Below are 16,432 nucleotides of genomic sequence, written 5' to 3'. Positions count from 1 at the left end.
AATTAAGGAATAAATAAGAGCATATACTGTCCCTTTTAATGGGTGCCTGAAGAGATCTTTCTGCCTGGACCTCAAAAATTATTATGCCTGGGTTAAAAATCTGGTAGATGTTGATCAAGAGCCAATCTGAGAGTGGTGAGGCTCAGAAAAAAATGTATTTTTCTCATTAAAAAAGAAAATACACATGTATATTTTCTTCACATTTTTCTAAAAGTTGCATTTAATTGCTTTAGAAACAAAAGAAGTAATTTAGAATTGAATGAAGATGAGGTAAGTATCTCAGAAACAGAAATATTTTTCCTGTTTATAATGTTAAAATTTATAAATTTCCCTCTTATTTTGTCCCTTTGTGGTAATTTAGTGGTTCTCAGCTTTCTCAGACCCAATACTTTGCTTTTTATCACAAATATTTGATAATACTTTTACCATTCTAAAATAAAACTTACAGATAATTTTACCATTTCGGAATGAAATGTATATACTTTCTACACTAATAATGTAAATATACACATTATTTTTACATATAATGTTCTCACTGTAATATAAATGAGTAATGAAAAGTTATCAATACTAGTATATAATTCAGTGTGTAAATGCTTAGGCATCACCACATAAAGAGACAAAATGAGTGAGTCTGATGCTGACACCTGTATGTAATATTCCCTGAATACAACAGCTACAAATACTGCCTACAGGCATGTTGTGTCATATTTTAATGTCATAAATGGCATTGCTACTTATGTCATTTCCAAAGGACTGAACAACTCTTGGTAAAGTTCAGAGGAAACCAAAGTAAAATCTTTCTTCAATCCATGATAATTGCATTTCCAGAAAATTCAGAGAATTAAAGCTATACAAAAAAATACTATGTGTTTGTGAAAACTGGGTAAAACCTGGTAACTGCTCTGATGGTTTTGTTTCACTTCATTAATATCTAATAGGGCATTCAAATAGAGAGCAAGGCCTGATGGTTCTTTATTGTACGGACAATTATGTGAAAGGCAGGATGTCTATTCCTTGGCTCCCACCACCAAATGCTAATACTAGTGCTCTCTTATAATGGTGATATCCAAAAATGGCCCTAGAGGCCAATGTCACCCCCAATCCCACATGAGGTTCATTTCTGTATTGACTAAAGACAAAGAACAGGAAAACTAAAATTTTTCTATTTACTCTGTAAATACTGATGAAAAAGATATTTTATATTATGAAATATTGCATTTCTATATTTTGAGTAACATTTGTAATAAGCCCTTTATTATAATGTATGAAAATAACATAGTGTTATGTTAACATTATAACAGATTAATACAGAGATTAATTCTTTTGAATTGCCTGACCTCAACATATATAAAATGTGGAAGAGAGTATGATATAATCTACAAGATAATGAAATTCTAATGAATACTTTTAATTTAAATATTTTCTAAATTTATTTTTTTTACATATTTACAGGTATTATAAATTTTCTTAAAACTATCAGGGGTCTTAGTAATTGTCTTATAAATTTTATGGTCCAAAATGAGAGAGAAAAAATGTAAAAAATAAATGGGAAAAAAGGCAAGAAAGAAAATAAACATTACTTTTTTAAAAGGACATTTAAAAGAATATATAAAACAGAAAATATATGGAAACAAGTCGTGTTTGAACTATGTTGCTACTTCTGCTTCCTCAAATTAATTTCTGTGGCTCACTAATTTTAGTTGTCACAGAAATTCACAGAGGTATTTCTTATTCATCTGAGGAATCTGTGGATCCACAGAGTGATAATAAATTAAGAAAAACTTTTAAATCCTGAAGATATATCTTGATGAAAAAAAAGGTCCCTTAATTCATTATGTTATTCTATTCATGTTACTAATTACTCTAGGTTTTCTGAAGCATTAAATATGAAACTGGATCAGATCCTGGGAAATTTTTAAGGAGATAAAACATTGAAGATAGTAGAGTATGGGCAGGAGGTAAAAAAAACCCAAAAGCAAAAATCCACAAGCCAATGTATCAACCTAGCCAGTAATGGAAGTTTTTGAAATAAAGTCAGTTTAACATGCCACATGTCACAAGTCATTAATACAATTTTACAGAAAGTAACTCAGAATTTGGAAAGAAAATCCAAATTATTTTATTATTATTACTTTAAACTTTTATTTTAAGTTCAGGGGTACATGCGCGGGTTTGTTACATATGTAAACATGTGTCATGGGAGTTTGTTGTACAGATTATTTCATCCTAAAGTATTAAGCCTAGTACCCATTAGTTATTTTTCCTATATTTTAAAGGATTATACTTTTATTACTTTCGAATACATTTATTTATCCATTCTTCAAATATTCAGAAAACCTTCTTCATGCAACCTAATCTCACAGAGTCTAAATTAATGGTTTTGCTATATACTTCTCAAAAGTTCTCTTTTAAAAACATAGTTTTCGTTTATTTAAAAATATATAATTTTAACCTGGAAACCATCATTCTCAACAAACTAACACAAGAACAGAAAAGCAAACACCGCATGTTCTCACTCATAAGTGGGAGTCGAACAATGAGAACATATGGACACAGGAAGGGGAACATCACACACTGGGGCCTGTCCAGGGGTAGGGGGCTAGAGGAGGGGGAGCATTAGGAGAAATACCTAATGTAGATGGGTTGATAGGTGCAGCAAACCACCATGGCACATGTAAACCTATGTAACAAATCTGCACATTCTGCACATGTACCCCAGAACTTAAGGTATAATTTAAAATATATATATATCTATAATTTTAACGGTGGAAGGGAGCTCTAAAGATTTCAGTATAACTTTCTGTCCCCCGTAAAAATCTTAATTTACTGTGGCCCAGGACATCTAGAAATTCTCTCAAAAAACAGAAGAGAAAAAAATTTTAATCACTTCCCTTGGGAACTCATTTTAATGCCTACCAGCACATTGGTCAAGAATATTTTCTAAATTACAGTTTCACCATTATGTAGATATGTCCAGTAAGCTTTTAAATGATTTTTGGAGCAACAGTGCAATTGGTGATATTGAGGAAATTGATCCCCATGTCGTGAAATGACCTTTCACAGGACAAATCTAGAAAACCTTGTTAAAACAGAAGGCCACACGTTCTTTGTCTCTTGATTTCTAGACAGATGACTTCCCACCAGAGTTATGATACCCTAGAAAAATTTTTAACTATTCTCTCCCCTTATCAGTTTTCATCAGGGTGTGAGATGAATGGGACATCTAACCTGGTTAGCCAAGGAGAGTTTGTGTCTTTGGAGCTGGGTGGTGGTCAGGATTTACTTACCTAAGATGAAGTGGGATGAAAAGAACTAAAGGGCTGAGTTCAGTCCAAAACCTAAGAAAAGATCATGCTTCAGAGGAAATTAGAATGAGCTAATGAAACTCCAAAATTCTTAAGACCTATGTTGCTTTAATGGGCCACGCAGACATTCTGTATTGGAAAATAATGTAATATTGCAACTCCAGGTGGAATCAACATCACTGGTCTTTGTATGGGCATCACTCAGAGATGGCAGGGATCCCACAAGGACTACAATGAAGGCTCTGACATTTTATAGTTCTTTCATTTTGTGTAGATCAAGGCATGGTTTTGATTAAGTAATGAAATACCATTCTTACCTCCCCATACCGATTTTTATTCCCAATATAAAGGAAGCAAATATGAATACTGTAGTTTGTGGCTAACGGCACAAAACACAATTCCATAAGTCAATTATCTTTTGCTTAAACCAATGGCTTCCCCCAAAGACAAAGAGAAGCAAATCACAGCAGCTAATCGCTGTTACACTCAAGAAGATTTCGTTATAACATGCAATCTTGCTGTTACAGGTATTGGAGTGCGTCACAACATTCAGGTAATAGATCCTAAAGAACTGGTAGGGAAGGAAACAAACAAGGATGACTCCTATAAAAAATAGGTTTTTCAGCTGAGCCCAGAACTCCTGGTGGGATAGTAAGGAGTGGCGTAGCTTCTGCACCATCAACATAATGATGAAGACCTGGAAGACCAAAAGAATCACAGCAATGGCTATGACAAAAATGACTATCATATAGTTGATGACTTTCACATACGTGTAAGCAAGCTCTTTGTGAAATTTAAAACAGTCCTTTTCATTGTATTCCTCGTGAATTCCATACCGGGAGACAACCAGGGGTACCACAATGACAATCACCAGCGTCCACAGGCCAGCACTGGCAGCCACAGCATGCAGTTTTCTGTAGAATTCCACTTTGTCTTTGCGCTTGAAGAAGATGAGGTACCTGGTGACCAGGATCACCACATAGAACAGGAATGTGAGATACATGTGGATGTGCAGCATGGCACTCACGAATCTGCAGAAGGGCAGCCCAAATATCCAAGTCTCCTTGATGAAGTAGGTCAAGCGAAATGGCACTGTCAGCAGAAAAACGCTGTGGACCACCACCAAGTTAATGACCGCCATGGTGGTCACTGACCGGGTGTTCATTTTCACCAGCAGGAACAGAATGGAAATGACACCCACCAGCCCTCCAATGAGCACTATGAAGTAGAGGCTGATTAAGTGGGATGTCACTAAAGGATCGCAAGAGGAATTCCTGGAGGTATTGTGGCCAGGCATACTTGGGAAGTCACCTGGAGGAGACAAAGCACCAGAGTAACTGACAAGCTTTCAGAACTTTGTTCCTATCTCTTTTCTAGCACTGACAATGTGACTTTGTCATTTATCTGCTTACATGATATAAACTTTACATGCTTTAAGAATGAAGATTATGTCCTATGAATGTTTGCATACCCTAAACCTAAAGCACAGGAAGCCATTGATTCTTACTCTTTAATAGGAATAAAAATCGAATTTTAATCTTCAAGTTGCCCCCCAGAGATGTGTATGTAGATAAGACAATTTACATAAAACTTCAGGAGGATTGCAGACCATCTGGAGCTGATACTTGGATACTAGTACTACAGTAACCCTTTAAAAAGTTGTAAGATGGATAGAAAGATCGACGGATTCATGAAGTATACAATTTTTTTTTCTTATGGGCATGATTATAATTCTCTAATTCTTTCTTACTTATTAGCAAATAACCCAAGAATATTCATACTTAATTCATTTAGAATACTGATTAATTTGACCAAAAATATCATCTAAGTCAAGGCAGCAGCAGGCAATAGGAAGGTTTACCTAAATTTCTCATTATAATTATGTGATCATCCAGCAATGAGGCCTTGCTAAGCCTTCCCATGGGCCCCACTGAAAATACAGCATGTCTCCCAATCTCTCATCTACTCTCAAAGGACTTGAAAATTCATGACAGAGCCATCGTCATTTATCCCCTGGACTCCTGAAAGATCCGCTCCATAAATACTCTCAGTCCTTTCTAATTCATTCTCCATATTCTTATTCATTGCTTGCTATAAAAGATTTAGTAATCTTTTAATTTCACGAGAAAGTCATGTCAGTTTCCTATCTAAATCCCTTCAATGGCTTCCCATCTCTTCTAAGATAAAGATTGATAGCCTTACATGTCTGGAATGTTCTGGGTTACAGTGGCAAAATCTGATCCCTTGAGACAAGATTCAAGCAATAATCAAGAGATGAAATTGGCAGGCTTTAATGGTTTTGATATGGGGAAATGAGGCAAAATGAAGTGTCTTGATACTCTCAGATTTTTGACTTGAACAATTGTGTTATTAGAGGTATGTCTACTAACACCAGGGAGACTAAGATTTGAGAAAGAACAGTAATTGCATTATGCACTCACTCCCTGACCTTCGTAACACATATTCAATTATTCTTATTCATTTATTGAATGTCTCTTTGTATAATGGAATATTACCCAGCAATAAAACGAACCAACTTCTGATATACACAATACTGATGAATCTCAAAAACATTACACTAAATCATGTATTCTCAATGGGGTGACAGCACCTTGTAAGGGGCAAAACATTTTGAGCTGTGAAAAAAAAATCTTGGCCGGGCGCGGTGGCTCACGCCTGTAATCCCTGCACTTTGGGAGGCCGAGGCGGGTGGATCACGAGGTCAGGAGATCGAGACCATCCTGGCTAATACGGTGAAACCCCGTCTCTACTAAAATACAAAAAATTAGCCGGGCGCGGTGGCAGGCGCCTGTAGTCCCAGCTACTCGGGAGGCTGAGGCAGGAGAATGGCGCGAACCCGGGAGGCGGAGCTTGCAGTGAGCCGAGATGGTGCCACTGCACTCCAGCCTGGGCGACAGAGTGAAGACTCCGCCTCAAAAAAAAAAAAAAAAAAAAAATCTTACTCTGTATAAAGCACAGGTGTATACACAGTACATAGACATATAGATTATCTGTGGTAGCAAAATTTCATTAAGTGGGGAGAGACAATTAGGGAAAAATACTCATTAGAGGGACCATAACAAACACAAAACGTTGAGAAACATTACTAAATAAAAGGTACCAGCCACCAAGATTATATATTGTATGATATCTTTTTCTAGAAAAAGCAAAACTAACATGACAAGAAGCAAATCAGTTAGCCCAAGGTCCAGGTTGTCAGGGAAAGGATTAGTTTCTGTTTTATATTATGTTGGTTACCATTGCAGTTATTCGCCAAAGCTCAATGAATTGTATACTTAAAATTGATTATTTTTATTGCATATAACGTATACCTCAATGAAACTTAAAAAAAAAAGATAATAATAACCCAACTTCAGGGAGCCTTCTGCATTTGTGGGCATGGAATACAATTTCAAGGAACTGTGACTCACTTAACTGAATATTATTTTTTTGTTGGCTCTGCAACAGCTGTCTCATGTTACACTGTGTATTTCATCCGTAGGCTGAAATCTCTCTACCTGCCTTTTATTTTCCCCTGTAGAAAAGTAGTTTTATCAAGGAGACATGAAATTATATTGTGTTCACATGTGAGTCAAGAATGAATGTGCCACCATAAGTTCTGCTCACCATTTCCTTTGGCTATTGGCCTAGTAGGATTGACTCCTAATTGAAGAAAGTAAAGTAAGTAAGCACATCACTTGTCCCAAGTCCTCTTTCTTATTATAAACTCTCATGATCGTTGCCAGATAACAGAAACACATGTTAAATATCTTCCATGTTTCAGGACTACACTACATCCTTGCCTGTACTTTGTCTTATTTAATTTAACCCTTACAACAGTTCTATGAATTGTGTAATGTATTATTATACTGAATTTTAGATGACAAAACTGAGCCCTAGCAGGATAAGTCATTTGACCAAGGTGCCCAAAGCACACACACACTCCCCAAAACTTTATTATACATTACAGAGAAGCATTGTGAATCTCCTAAGTCCAAGTTTCTAAATTGTAATACAAGAAGGAAAGGAGGCCACGGAAATTTGGTTCTACTCACATGGCTGTATGCCAATATATCTTGAAAGGTGCTTTTCTCTCTTTTTTGATATCTTACTTTCCCATTCCCTTTACTTGGCTTATAGTCAATCCCATATGTTAATTCACTCAATATCCACCTGAACCTTTTCTGGACTGCTTTTCTGTACAGACTTTTTGCATCTACAGTGCTTGTATGTGCCTTAGTTTCTGGTAGTCTGTTGCACTATTGCAAAACTTGGAGGCAAAAGTGAAGCAAATGAGGGATGTCAATGTGCAGAGAGATTAGACCAGAGGTGTCTAATCTTTTGGCTTCCTTGGGCCACATTGGGGAAGAAGAAGAATTTTCTTGGGCCATATAAAAAATACACCAACAATAACTAATGAGCTAAAAAAAAAAAAAAAAGTTAATAAAAAAATCTCATAATGTTCTAAGACAGTTTACAAATTTGTGTTGGGCTACATTCAAAGCGGTCCTGGACTGCATGTGGCCCATGGGCCGCAAGTTGGATAACCTTGGATTAGACCATTTGACAAGACAGTGGTAGATTTATCTGGTTTCTCTAGGACTGTTATAATAGAATCCTGGATTTCAAATACTAATATGATATATTACACATAATTTCAATCACATTTTACATTAAATGTAAATAGATTAAACAGTCCAATTAAAAAATAAAGGTTGTTACACTGAATTAAAGAAACAGGATCCAGCTACATGGGTTTTAAGAAAGACATTATAAATACAGGAATTATAATAAAAGTGATATATTCATTATGAAATGTCCTCTTTGTTTCAAATAATGATTCTTCTTTGAGATCAACTTTTGACACACTCAAGCTTTTTTGTTTATTGTGTGTACTTTATATGTTTTCCCTTTTTTTCTTGCAATCTTTATGATTACTACCTTTAAAATGTGTGTTTTGTAAATAGAAATTTTGACTCTTCCTTAAAATGTTATAAATTCAGAGCATTTTAATTCCATTTACACACTCCCTTCTTCTCTTATAGTTTTCATACTTTTTATTTCTATATATCTAATTAAACCCCACACAATATTATTGTATTGTATCATTAACATTCAATCCCTAGTCATTTATTTTTGTCCATTTAGTTTTCTTAACCATTGATTTTTATGTCTTCTTGAATTTCTGTGTTTCCATTGGATATAACTTTCCTTCTGCTGAAGAACTCCATTTTAAATTTCTTTCAGTACAGATTTCTTACGGATAAATTCTCTCAGCTTTTGTACGTGTGTGTCTGAAAATGTTTTCATTTCATCTTTATTTTTAGGATATATTTGCAAGCCATAAAAGCCAAGGTTGGCATTTCCTTTCAGTACTTTAAAGATGTTATTACATTGTCTCCTGCCTTTCATCATTGAAACTTCAGTTGTCAATATTGCCATTGCTACTATTAAGGTTGCATGTCTTTTTCTTTCCTTCTTTCTTTTTAAGAAAGATATTTTTGCACTTTTGCCTGTGTCGGTTTTTTTTTTCTTCTTTGTTTATACTGTTTGAGGTTCTTAAATTTATAGCTTAATGTCTTTGTCCCTTTTGGAAAATAATCAGTTTTACCCCTCCAAATATTGCTTTGTCCCAATCTGTTATCTCCTCTTAAAGTTCAATCATAGTTATGTTAGACATTTTAACTGCTTCCCTTCTGTCTCTACTTTTTTTCTGAATTTTATATACATTTCATCCATCTCTTCTTCCCTTTCTCCATTTGGATATATCCTTTTTTTTTTTTTTTTTTTTTTTTAAAGAACCTTGCTCTGTCACCCAGGCTGGAGTGCAGTGGCACGATCTCGGCTCACTGCAACCTCTGCCTCCCAGGTTCAAGCAATTATCCTGTCTCAGCCTCCTGAGTAACTGGGATTACAGGTCTCCATCACCACGCCTGGCTAATGTTTGTATTTTCAGTAGAGACAGTTTTCACCATGTTGGTCAGGCTGGTCTCGAACTTCTGACCTCAAGTGATCCACCCGCCTCAGCCTCCCAAAGTGCTGAGATTATAGGCATGAGCCATCATGCCCAGTCTGGATATATTCTTGTTCAGTGCTTTTATCTTTGGTTGTTTCCATTCTGCTGTTAAACCAACTATAGTTCTTCATATCAGATATGTAATACTTTCAGTTCTATGCTGTGTCAGTCTTATACATTCTATATTCTACTTTGTGAAATTTTCTCATCTATTTAATTTTCTTCACCTTTTCCTTTAATTTTAATTTCTTAAATACTTTAACCATAGTTATTTCAAAAGGCTCGTCAAGAACATTTGTAGATATATTTCTATTATCTCTTTTTTCCTCTTGGTTTTCCATTATGTAATCTTATCCTTTGATATGTCTAGTAATTTACTAATAAGTTCTGTATATTTTTCTTAAAAAAGGTAGTGGTTCCAAGTAATGTTCTTTTTCTTGAGAGGGGTCATCCTTTCCACCACTATACTAACATTATTTTCAGTCAAGCCTTGTTTGCTGTTCTAGTAAGGCTTAGTGTACTTCTGGGTCTCCTTAGCCCCTTTTGTAATTTCAGCTACAGTCAACAGTCTTATCTCTGACCTCTTTTTCTGATGAATCTGGCCTGACTTCAAATCCTGGTCTTACAAAACTGCTGACATTGTTGCTATATTTTTCAGATGTTTTAAGGCTTAGGATTTTAGTCTCCCATCTCCCCAAAGTCCCAGAATTCATCAAAATGTCTTCATGCATTGGTGAAGAATTTGAATTCTCAGCTCTGAAAAAGCTACTGTGGTGAACGAAGTTGCTTTGAGCTTTTTCTCTCCTTGGGAGTCACGACCTCTTCACTAATTGCCTCAACTGCGCTCCACTGTCTTCAAGCAAATAACTTCGGTATTTTACTTTATTTGATTTCTTGGATTATTCCTGGCGGGAGCACTAACCAGTTGATCAACCTTCCATCCTATGAAGATGCAGAAGCTAATGCAATTTTTAATGTTTCAGTGGTGCAATAAATTCTTATAGTCTTGAAATTAATGGAATTAACAAGAGAAAGGTAACTTCCTCCCCAACATATAAAGATTAGTTCCCTTTTATAAATTTATATTCTGATGTAAGTACGTTATAGTACTGTTATTTGTACATTTTAAAGTGCATCATCTAATCCCTGCTTTCAGCACCCACACTCCATAACACCTTACCTTCACTGAATGCCTCAAGCTCTTTCTTGCCTTAGCACCAACACTTCTCTCCCCTCCCCACCCATCTACTAATCCTTCAGGTCTTAACTCCATTATCAATTCTTTAGGAAAGTTTTCTCTGACTCCCATACTAGATAAGATCTACTTGGCCTCTTTCAGAAGATAAGTCAGAGAACTCCTACACTACATGAGATCTACCTGACTTTCTCTTTTCTCCTCTTCTGAAAAGAACCACCTCTACAAGGGTGATTAAATAATCACTTGGGTAAATAGGTGCTGGTTGCTGGTATCTTCCCTCTTCCCCCTAGATTATAAGCTCCTAAGCTCCACAAGGACAAGGACTGTGCATGTTTTTATTATTTTCCACTCTTAGATCCATAGCAATAGCCAACACATAGAATATAGTCTCTAAATATGAAGTAGAAGAATAATTAAATATTCATAACATGTAGCTAACAGAACAGTGCATTACTTCAATTCTTGCTTCTGCTACTGTTTGCAGTGTTACTGTGAACAAACTACTTAACCTCTCTGAGGCTTATTTCTCTCACCTAAAATGTGGATAAGCCCTACCTACCTCATATAGCCATTATGAGACAAACTAGATAATTTATGCCAAATTAAAACAATATACATTAGTTGGGACAGTCTCGCTCTGTTGCCCAGGCTGGAGTGCATCATCATGGTTCACTGCAGCCTCGATCTCCTGTTCGCAAGTGATCCTCCCACCTCAGCCTTCCCAGTAGCTAGGACTATAGATGTGGACCACCACACCTGGCCTAATTTTTGTATTTTTTGTAGAGACAAGGTTTCACCACGTTGCCCAGGCTGGTCTCAAACTCGTAGGCTCAAGAAATCCACTTGCCTTGACCTCCCAAAATGTTGGGATTACAGGCATGAGCCACCATACTTGACCAATATTGATTAATGTATGAGATAAATATCCAACGTGTGAAGTGGAAAACATCTTCTAGGAATATTTTAAACATCATCTTGTGGCTGCAAAATTCCTGCAAACTTCTGTTTTTCTGAGGGGTCTATCAAGTTGGCAATAACTGGAATGGTAACTATCAGGGATGCTAATCCTAGCAATACTTTTCTTTTTTTCTTTTTTTTTTTTTTTTTTTTTTTTGAGACGGAGTCTCACTCTGTCACCAGACTGGAGTGCAGTGGTGGGATCTCGTCTCACTGCAACCTCCGCCTCCCAGGTTCAAGTGATTCTCCTGCCTCATCCTCCCGAGTAGCTGGGATTATAGGTGCCTGCCACCATGCCTAGCTAATTTTTTGTATTTTTAGTAGAGACAGAGTTTCACCATTTTGGCCAGGCTCGTCTTGAACTCCTGACAGGTCATCCACCCTCCTTGGCCTCCCAAAGTGCTGGGGTTACAAGCGTGAGCCACTGCGCCTGGCCACAATACTTTTCTGTGGCTTTCCTCATCCATGTCCCTGCTCCATTTGCTGGGACAAGTCACCATGTGTTATGGTAACATCACAGTTATTCCCAGGAGCAGAGGCTTCTTCCCGTCCCAAAACCTAGGACCCAAGCTGTTTATAATAAAATTCCTTGCCAGGTGCATGATAATAAAAGCACCTGTAGATATAGCTGCAAAACATTCAGCTAGCCAAGCACGTAGAGCCAAGTGTATGTCTTCCCAGCCCTGCCCAGATCCATCCACGTACTCTACGTTACTTGTTCTTGACTTGCCACCTGATATCTGGTTTTGGTTCTCTGCCTTACCTGACACACTTTGGCTCACTCCCCACCAGCTCCCTGCCTCAGACTCAGCTCTCTTGATTGTTTCCCAGGCAAACTCATCTGCCTGACTTTAAAGCCTGATTTTCCCTTCTAGGAAATGCCTCTTCATGTCGCAGCTCCCCCATATACTCTTGCTACTTTCCTGTGACTACATCTCTACCTCAAGTTTTGGATTAACCTTCTCCCAATCAGAAAAGGTTTATCTGCATCTCAGGAGATTCTGCATGAACCACTGCTGTGCCAACCCTCTCCTTATGACCATCTAGCTCTCATAAAGAGTTCTGCTCTGCTCCTTTGTTACAAATCTATTACTGAGATTCCTTGGTGGTGCTGTTTACCTGCTCACTATCTTCATAACCTATTTATTGTTCCTATATTGTAACCTTGAGGTCAAGTTCCATGATCCCACTTACCTATGATCACTTGTCCTGAAATTGAGTCCTGATAGGTTTTCCAGATGCTGCCTTTTATGTCTGCCTGAACCCAGCATGTTTCCAACTTCCAAATTCCTTTTTTATTGTGCTCTGTCCACACTTAATCAGGATATTGCACAAGACTTTCAGATGATCTGCATCAGATTGCAACATCTCCATTCTGTCCCATGGACTATAGCTAAAATAATCATTCCGCTAAACCATGCGCTCTCTCAATCTGCCTGCTGGGGGCAGACTCTCGCAACTCATCACTCTCAAGGTGCGGGGCTCTGACTCTAGCCTAGGTAATAGGTTGTTGCAAAAGTAATTGCTGTTTTGCAACAACCTAATAACAAAAAGAGAAAGAAGTTGCAGTAAGCCGAGATCACGCCACTGCCCTCCGACCTGGGTGACAGAGTGAGACACCATCTTAAAAAAAAAAAAAGAGAGAGAGAGAGACAGAGAGAGAGAAAGAAAAGAAGTTAGAAAGTTCTTCCTGCACGTTGTGCACATGTACCCTAGAACTTAAAGTATAATAAAAATAAAAAATAAAAATAAAATAAATAAATAAATAAATAATAAAAAGCAAACAAACAATAAACCTCTCTTCCTCTTTACTTTGCTTCTTTCTACAAGGCACTTACTCCCTTATTGTCCCCCCGAAGACCACTTCATCTCATGTAATGAGCACCCCACTCCCAAGATGGCTCCCCAGCATCTAAAAACCGAGCAAGAACTAGGATGGGGCCAAATGGAGGAAGACCATGAAGCAATAAACTCTTTCAAGATTCACAGATAGTAAGAAAGGCCAGAAAGGGATTGGGGCACAAGTTTTTCCTAGTGGGACAAAAAGATTATATATTTGTGTAAGAAGTATTCCTCTGCACCTGTAATCTCTGCACTTTGGGAGACCGAGGCGGGTGGATCCCGAGGTCAGGAGATCGAGACCATCCTGGCTAATTTGGTGAAACCCTGTCTCTACTAAAAATACAAAAAAAAAAAAACAAAAAAAAAAATTAGCCGATGTGGTGGCAGGCGCCTGTAGTCCCAGTTACTCGGGAGGCTGAGGCATGAGAATGGCGTGAACCCGGGAGGCAGAGCTTGCAGTGAGCCGAGATCTGGTCATTGCACTCCAGCCTGGGCAACAGAGTATTCCTTTGCATATGGGATACTATTCTAGGGATTGATGGGAATTTGTAATTAGTTGACCTAAAATTTTCTCTTTACATTTCTTTCAGAGAGACACCTTGTTCTCCATGTACATAACTTGCTTGCAGCCATGACTATATCCAGTTCCCAACCAGCAGAGCTGGACAATCACCTCCCCACCTATGCAGGTGCATGGGGGATTGCTACATATTCATAACAGCCTGTTCTCTAATCCCTGAGAAGAGATGGGTATGCAGGATCAATAACATGATTTTATCAGTATTACATTAAAGAACTGTATTCTCCAAATCGAATTTGAAACATTAAAATCTGCAGATTATTCTCATTTGAGTTTTAATTTTAGCAGTGTCACATTTGTCCTCCAGGGCATATTTCTTTTTACAGTGGTTTCCTTCAATGGCAATTAATAGCAACATCAATTCAATCAAAGTAAATATATTTGTTTGAACTTAGACTGTTAAATATTCCCTAGTCTATTAATTTACGTGTCTGTTAGAGTTGGATGCCCACAAAGAATGAAGGCAATTTTGAGCCTTTTCACAAAATGGAAAGTTCAAAGCTTAATAACCTTGAAAGGAAATGTCTTCATTGCTAAAAAATTGAACGCATACAAAAAGAATAAATGCTGCTCAGAAATGCTTCCAATGCCTCACTTCAGAATATTAGCTTGTTATTTAGAACAGTCCCCGAGACTGTGGGAAGCCAAGAGAAGGTCTGAGAGACACAGTGAGCTGTGAAGCAGTGAGCCTGCCAGGCATGAGACAGACAAGCCTGAGAGACAAACACCATGTCCATGGCCGGGCCCTGGGACCCTGGAACAAGCAAGCCAGCACCCACAGTCACAACAAGTGCAACTGATGGCTTTGATGTGTGTTATATACAGAACCTGCCAAGTGTGGTTAAAACAAAGACTTGTAGGTAAGAAATATGCAGTCTCTGATCAAATGAAAAGCTCTGTTTTCATGGGTGCCAGCTTTAGATGATACATGTTTAGATTTCTTGATATTCAGGTTCAGGTTTTGAAATTTGTCCTGAGCTTTGGGACACAGGCACTTTGAAGAGAAAACATTGGAAGCTTACAAAGTGTCCAGGATAGACTGTTTGAGACACACTTGTTGTTATTATTTAAAGATCCACCTCACACTTAATTTTGAAGAAAAATATAGCATGTACTCTAGCTCAGAATTTGGGACGTGGTATGTGTCAAGTACTTCTGTCATGATGCAATGTATTCATGAAAGAAAGAGGGTGAGAGATCAAGAAAGTGAGGGAGGAACAGAGAAAAGAGAAAGAAGTGGGGAAAACAAAGAAAAGGAATAAGAAAAATAAAGAAGAGAAGAAGATGAAGGGAAAATAGGAGAGTAGGCTCTGAGGGTCCCAGCCAGTGATGCTGGTGTTATACTTAAGGCATTGAACTGACCGTAATATTTTCCTGGGCTTCGGTCTTTCTTTACACCTAGAAATGATTCAAATGTCTCAGTTACTCTCTCAGTTGATTGTCCAATATAGTTTTGCTAAGGAGTGCAGCTGATCCAGGAAAACCTGAAAGAAGGTAAGAAAGAGGTAGTTTCTGCTTCCACGGAGACAATCCATTCCAAATACAAGAAACCAGGGAATTTTTTTTCAAATAACATTAACAACAGTTATTTGTTGATGCTACTTAGATATTTCACCTATATGTCTTCACTGTGCTTTCTCTTCCCAAAATATTACCCCCACTCACACAGTCTTGCACATCTTTGAGGTGTAAACACGGACTTTCAAGCCCTTCAGGCCCCCAGGACACTCTCAGCTGCTTTCTCAAAATGCTTTACAGGTGCCTCTCAGTCCTTCCTTTGTTGTCTTATTAATTTCTCTATTTTAATTATTTTATTCATTTGTGCACTTGCTTTTAACTTTGAATTTCTTTCAAAACTAGCATATAGTTTTTTAATAGCGGTCATGAGTTATTAACTGAATGGGTGAAATAATGGTGAACAAGTGCCTTGACTGGATTAAATATTTTTTGGATATGGCCACATTTGGATCTAGACTAACAACTGACATCAGGATCCCAGAAATAAACTGCAAACCCAGAGCCAGCTCTCTCAGGGGGCAGGACTGCCTCTCTGGCTGACTGTGAACTTCCTTGTCCCACATGGGGATCCCCTCTTTACCTCTGCAATTGATCTTGGAAGGTCATCATGAAGTCTGGCCTCAAACTCTGACTTTCCCCTGCCCTCTATCATGTCTCTGCTTAAAATCCTCTTTGTTTCCTTTTAGAGAAAAGAATAAATTCTCAGTTCCTACGATGACATGTAAGCCCTTTGCAAACTGGCCTCAGCTTCTATTTCAAGGGACACCTCCTCTCTAACCCCCTTCCTTCAGCCTCGTCCTGTGACTCAGACTTACCTATCGTTCTTGGAATGTTCTCTTTCATACCCCCAGCTTGTTTCTTTTTTCTCTATGCCCCAAATGTACAGCGAAACAACTAGACTGAAGTCCAAATTGCGTCATCAATGATTTCATTTCTCTTTTTAAAAACTTTCCCTGGCATCCCATTGTCTATGGGAGCTGTGGAAACTGACATATTAGCTGACCTGACATACC

General features: G+C 37.7%; 1 protein-coding gene across 10 annotated transcripts in view; it reads right to left on the bottom strand.

The window, feature by feature from the left end:
• Window positions 1-651: 651 nt before the first annotated feature.
• Window positions 652-16,432, bottom strand: part of LOC105497777 (G protein-coupled receptor 141) — a 66,121-nt gene continuing 50,340 nt past the window's right edge. For 6 of the 10 annotated variants that reach the window (XM_011769127.3, XM_011769126.3, XM_011769122.3 and 3 more), the window contains 2 exons: window positions 15,264-15,385; window positions 652-4,619 (listed from right to left, as the gene is read on the bottom strand). In XM_011769127.3, coding sequence (XP_011767429.1) covers window positions 3,688-4,605 — 918 coding nt within the window. In that variant the 5' untranslated portion in view covers window positions 4,606-4,619; window positions 15,264-15,385 and the 3' untranslated portion in view covers window positions 652-3,687. Of the gene's footprint in view, window positions 4,620-12,673; window positions 13,103-15,263; window positions 15,386-15,999; window positions 16,099-16,432 lie in introns of all 10 variants that reach the window. The other 4 variants (XM_011769123.3, XM_071095047.1, XM_071095046.1 and 1 more) reach the window with 3 other exon arrangements.

Source organism: Macaca nemestrina, chromosome 4, assembly GCF_043159975.1.
Source record: "Macaca nemestrina isolate mMacNem1 chromosome 4, mMacNem.hap1, whole genome shotgun sequence".
NCBI lineage: Eukaryota > Metazoa > Chordata > Mammalia > Primates > Cercopithecidae > Macaca > Macaca nemestrina.
Note: the sequence above shows the minus strand (reverse complement) of the source record. Positions and strands in the feature narration are given on the sequence as shown.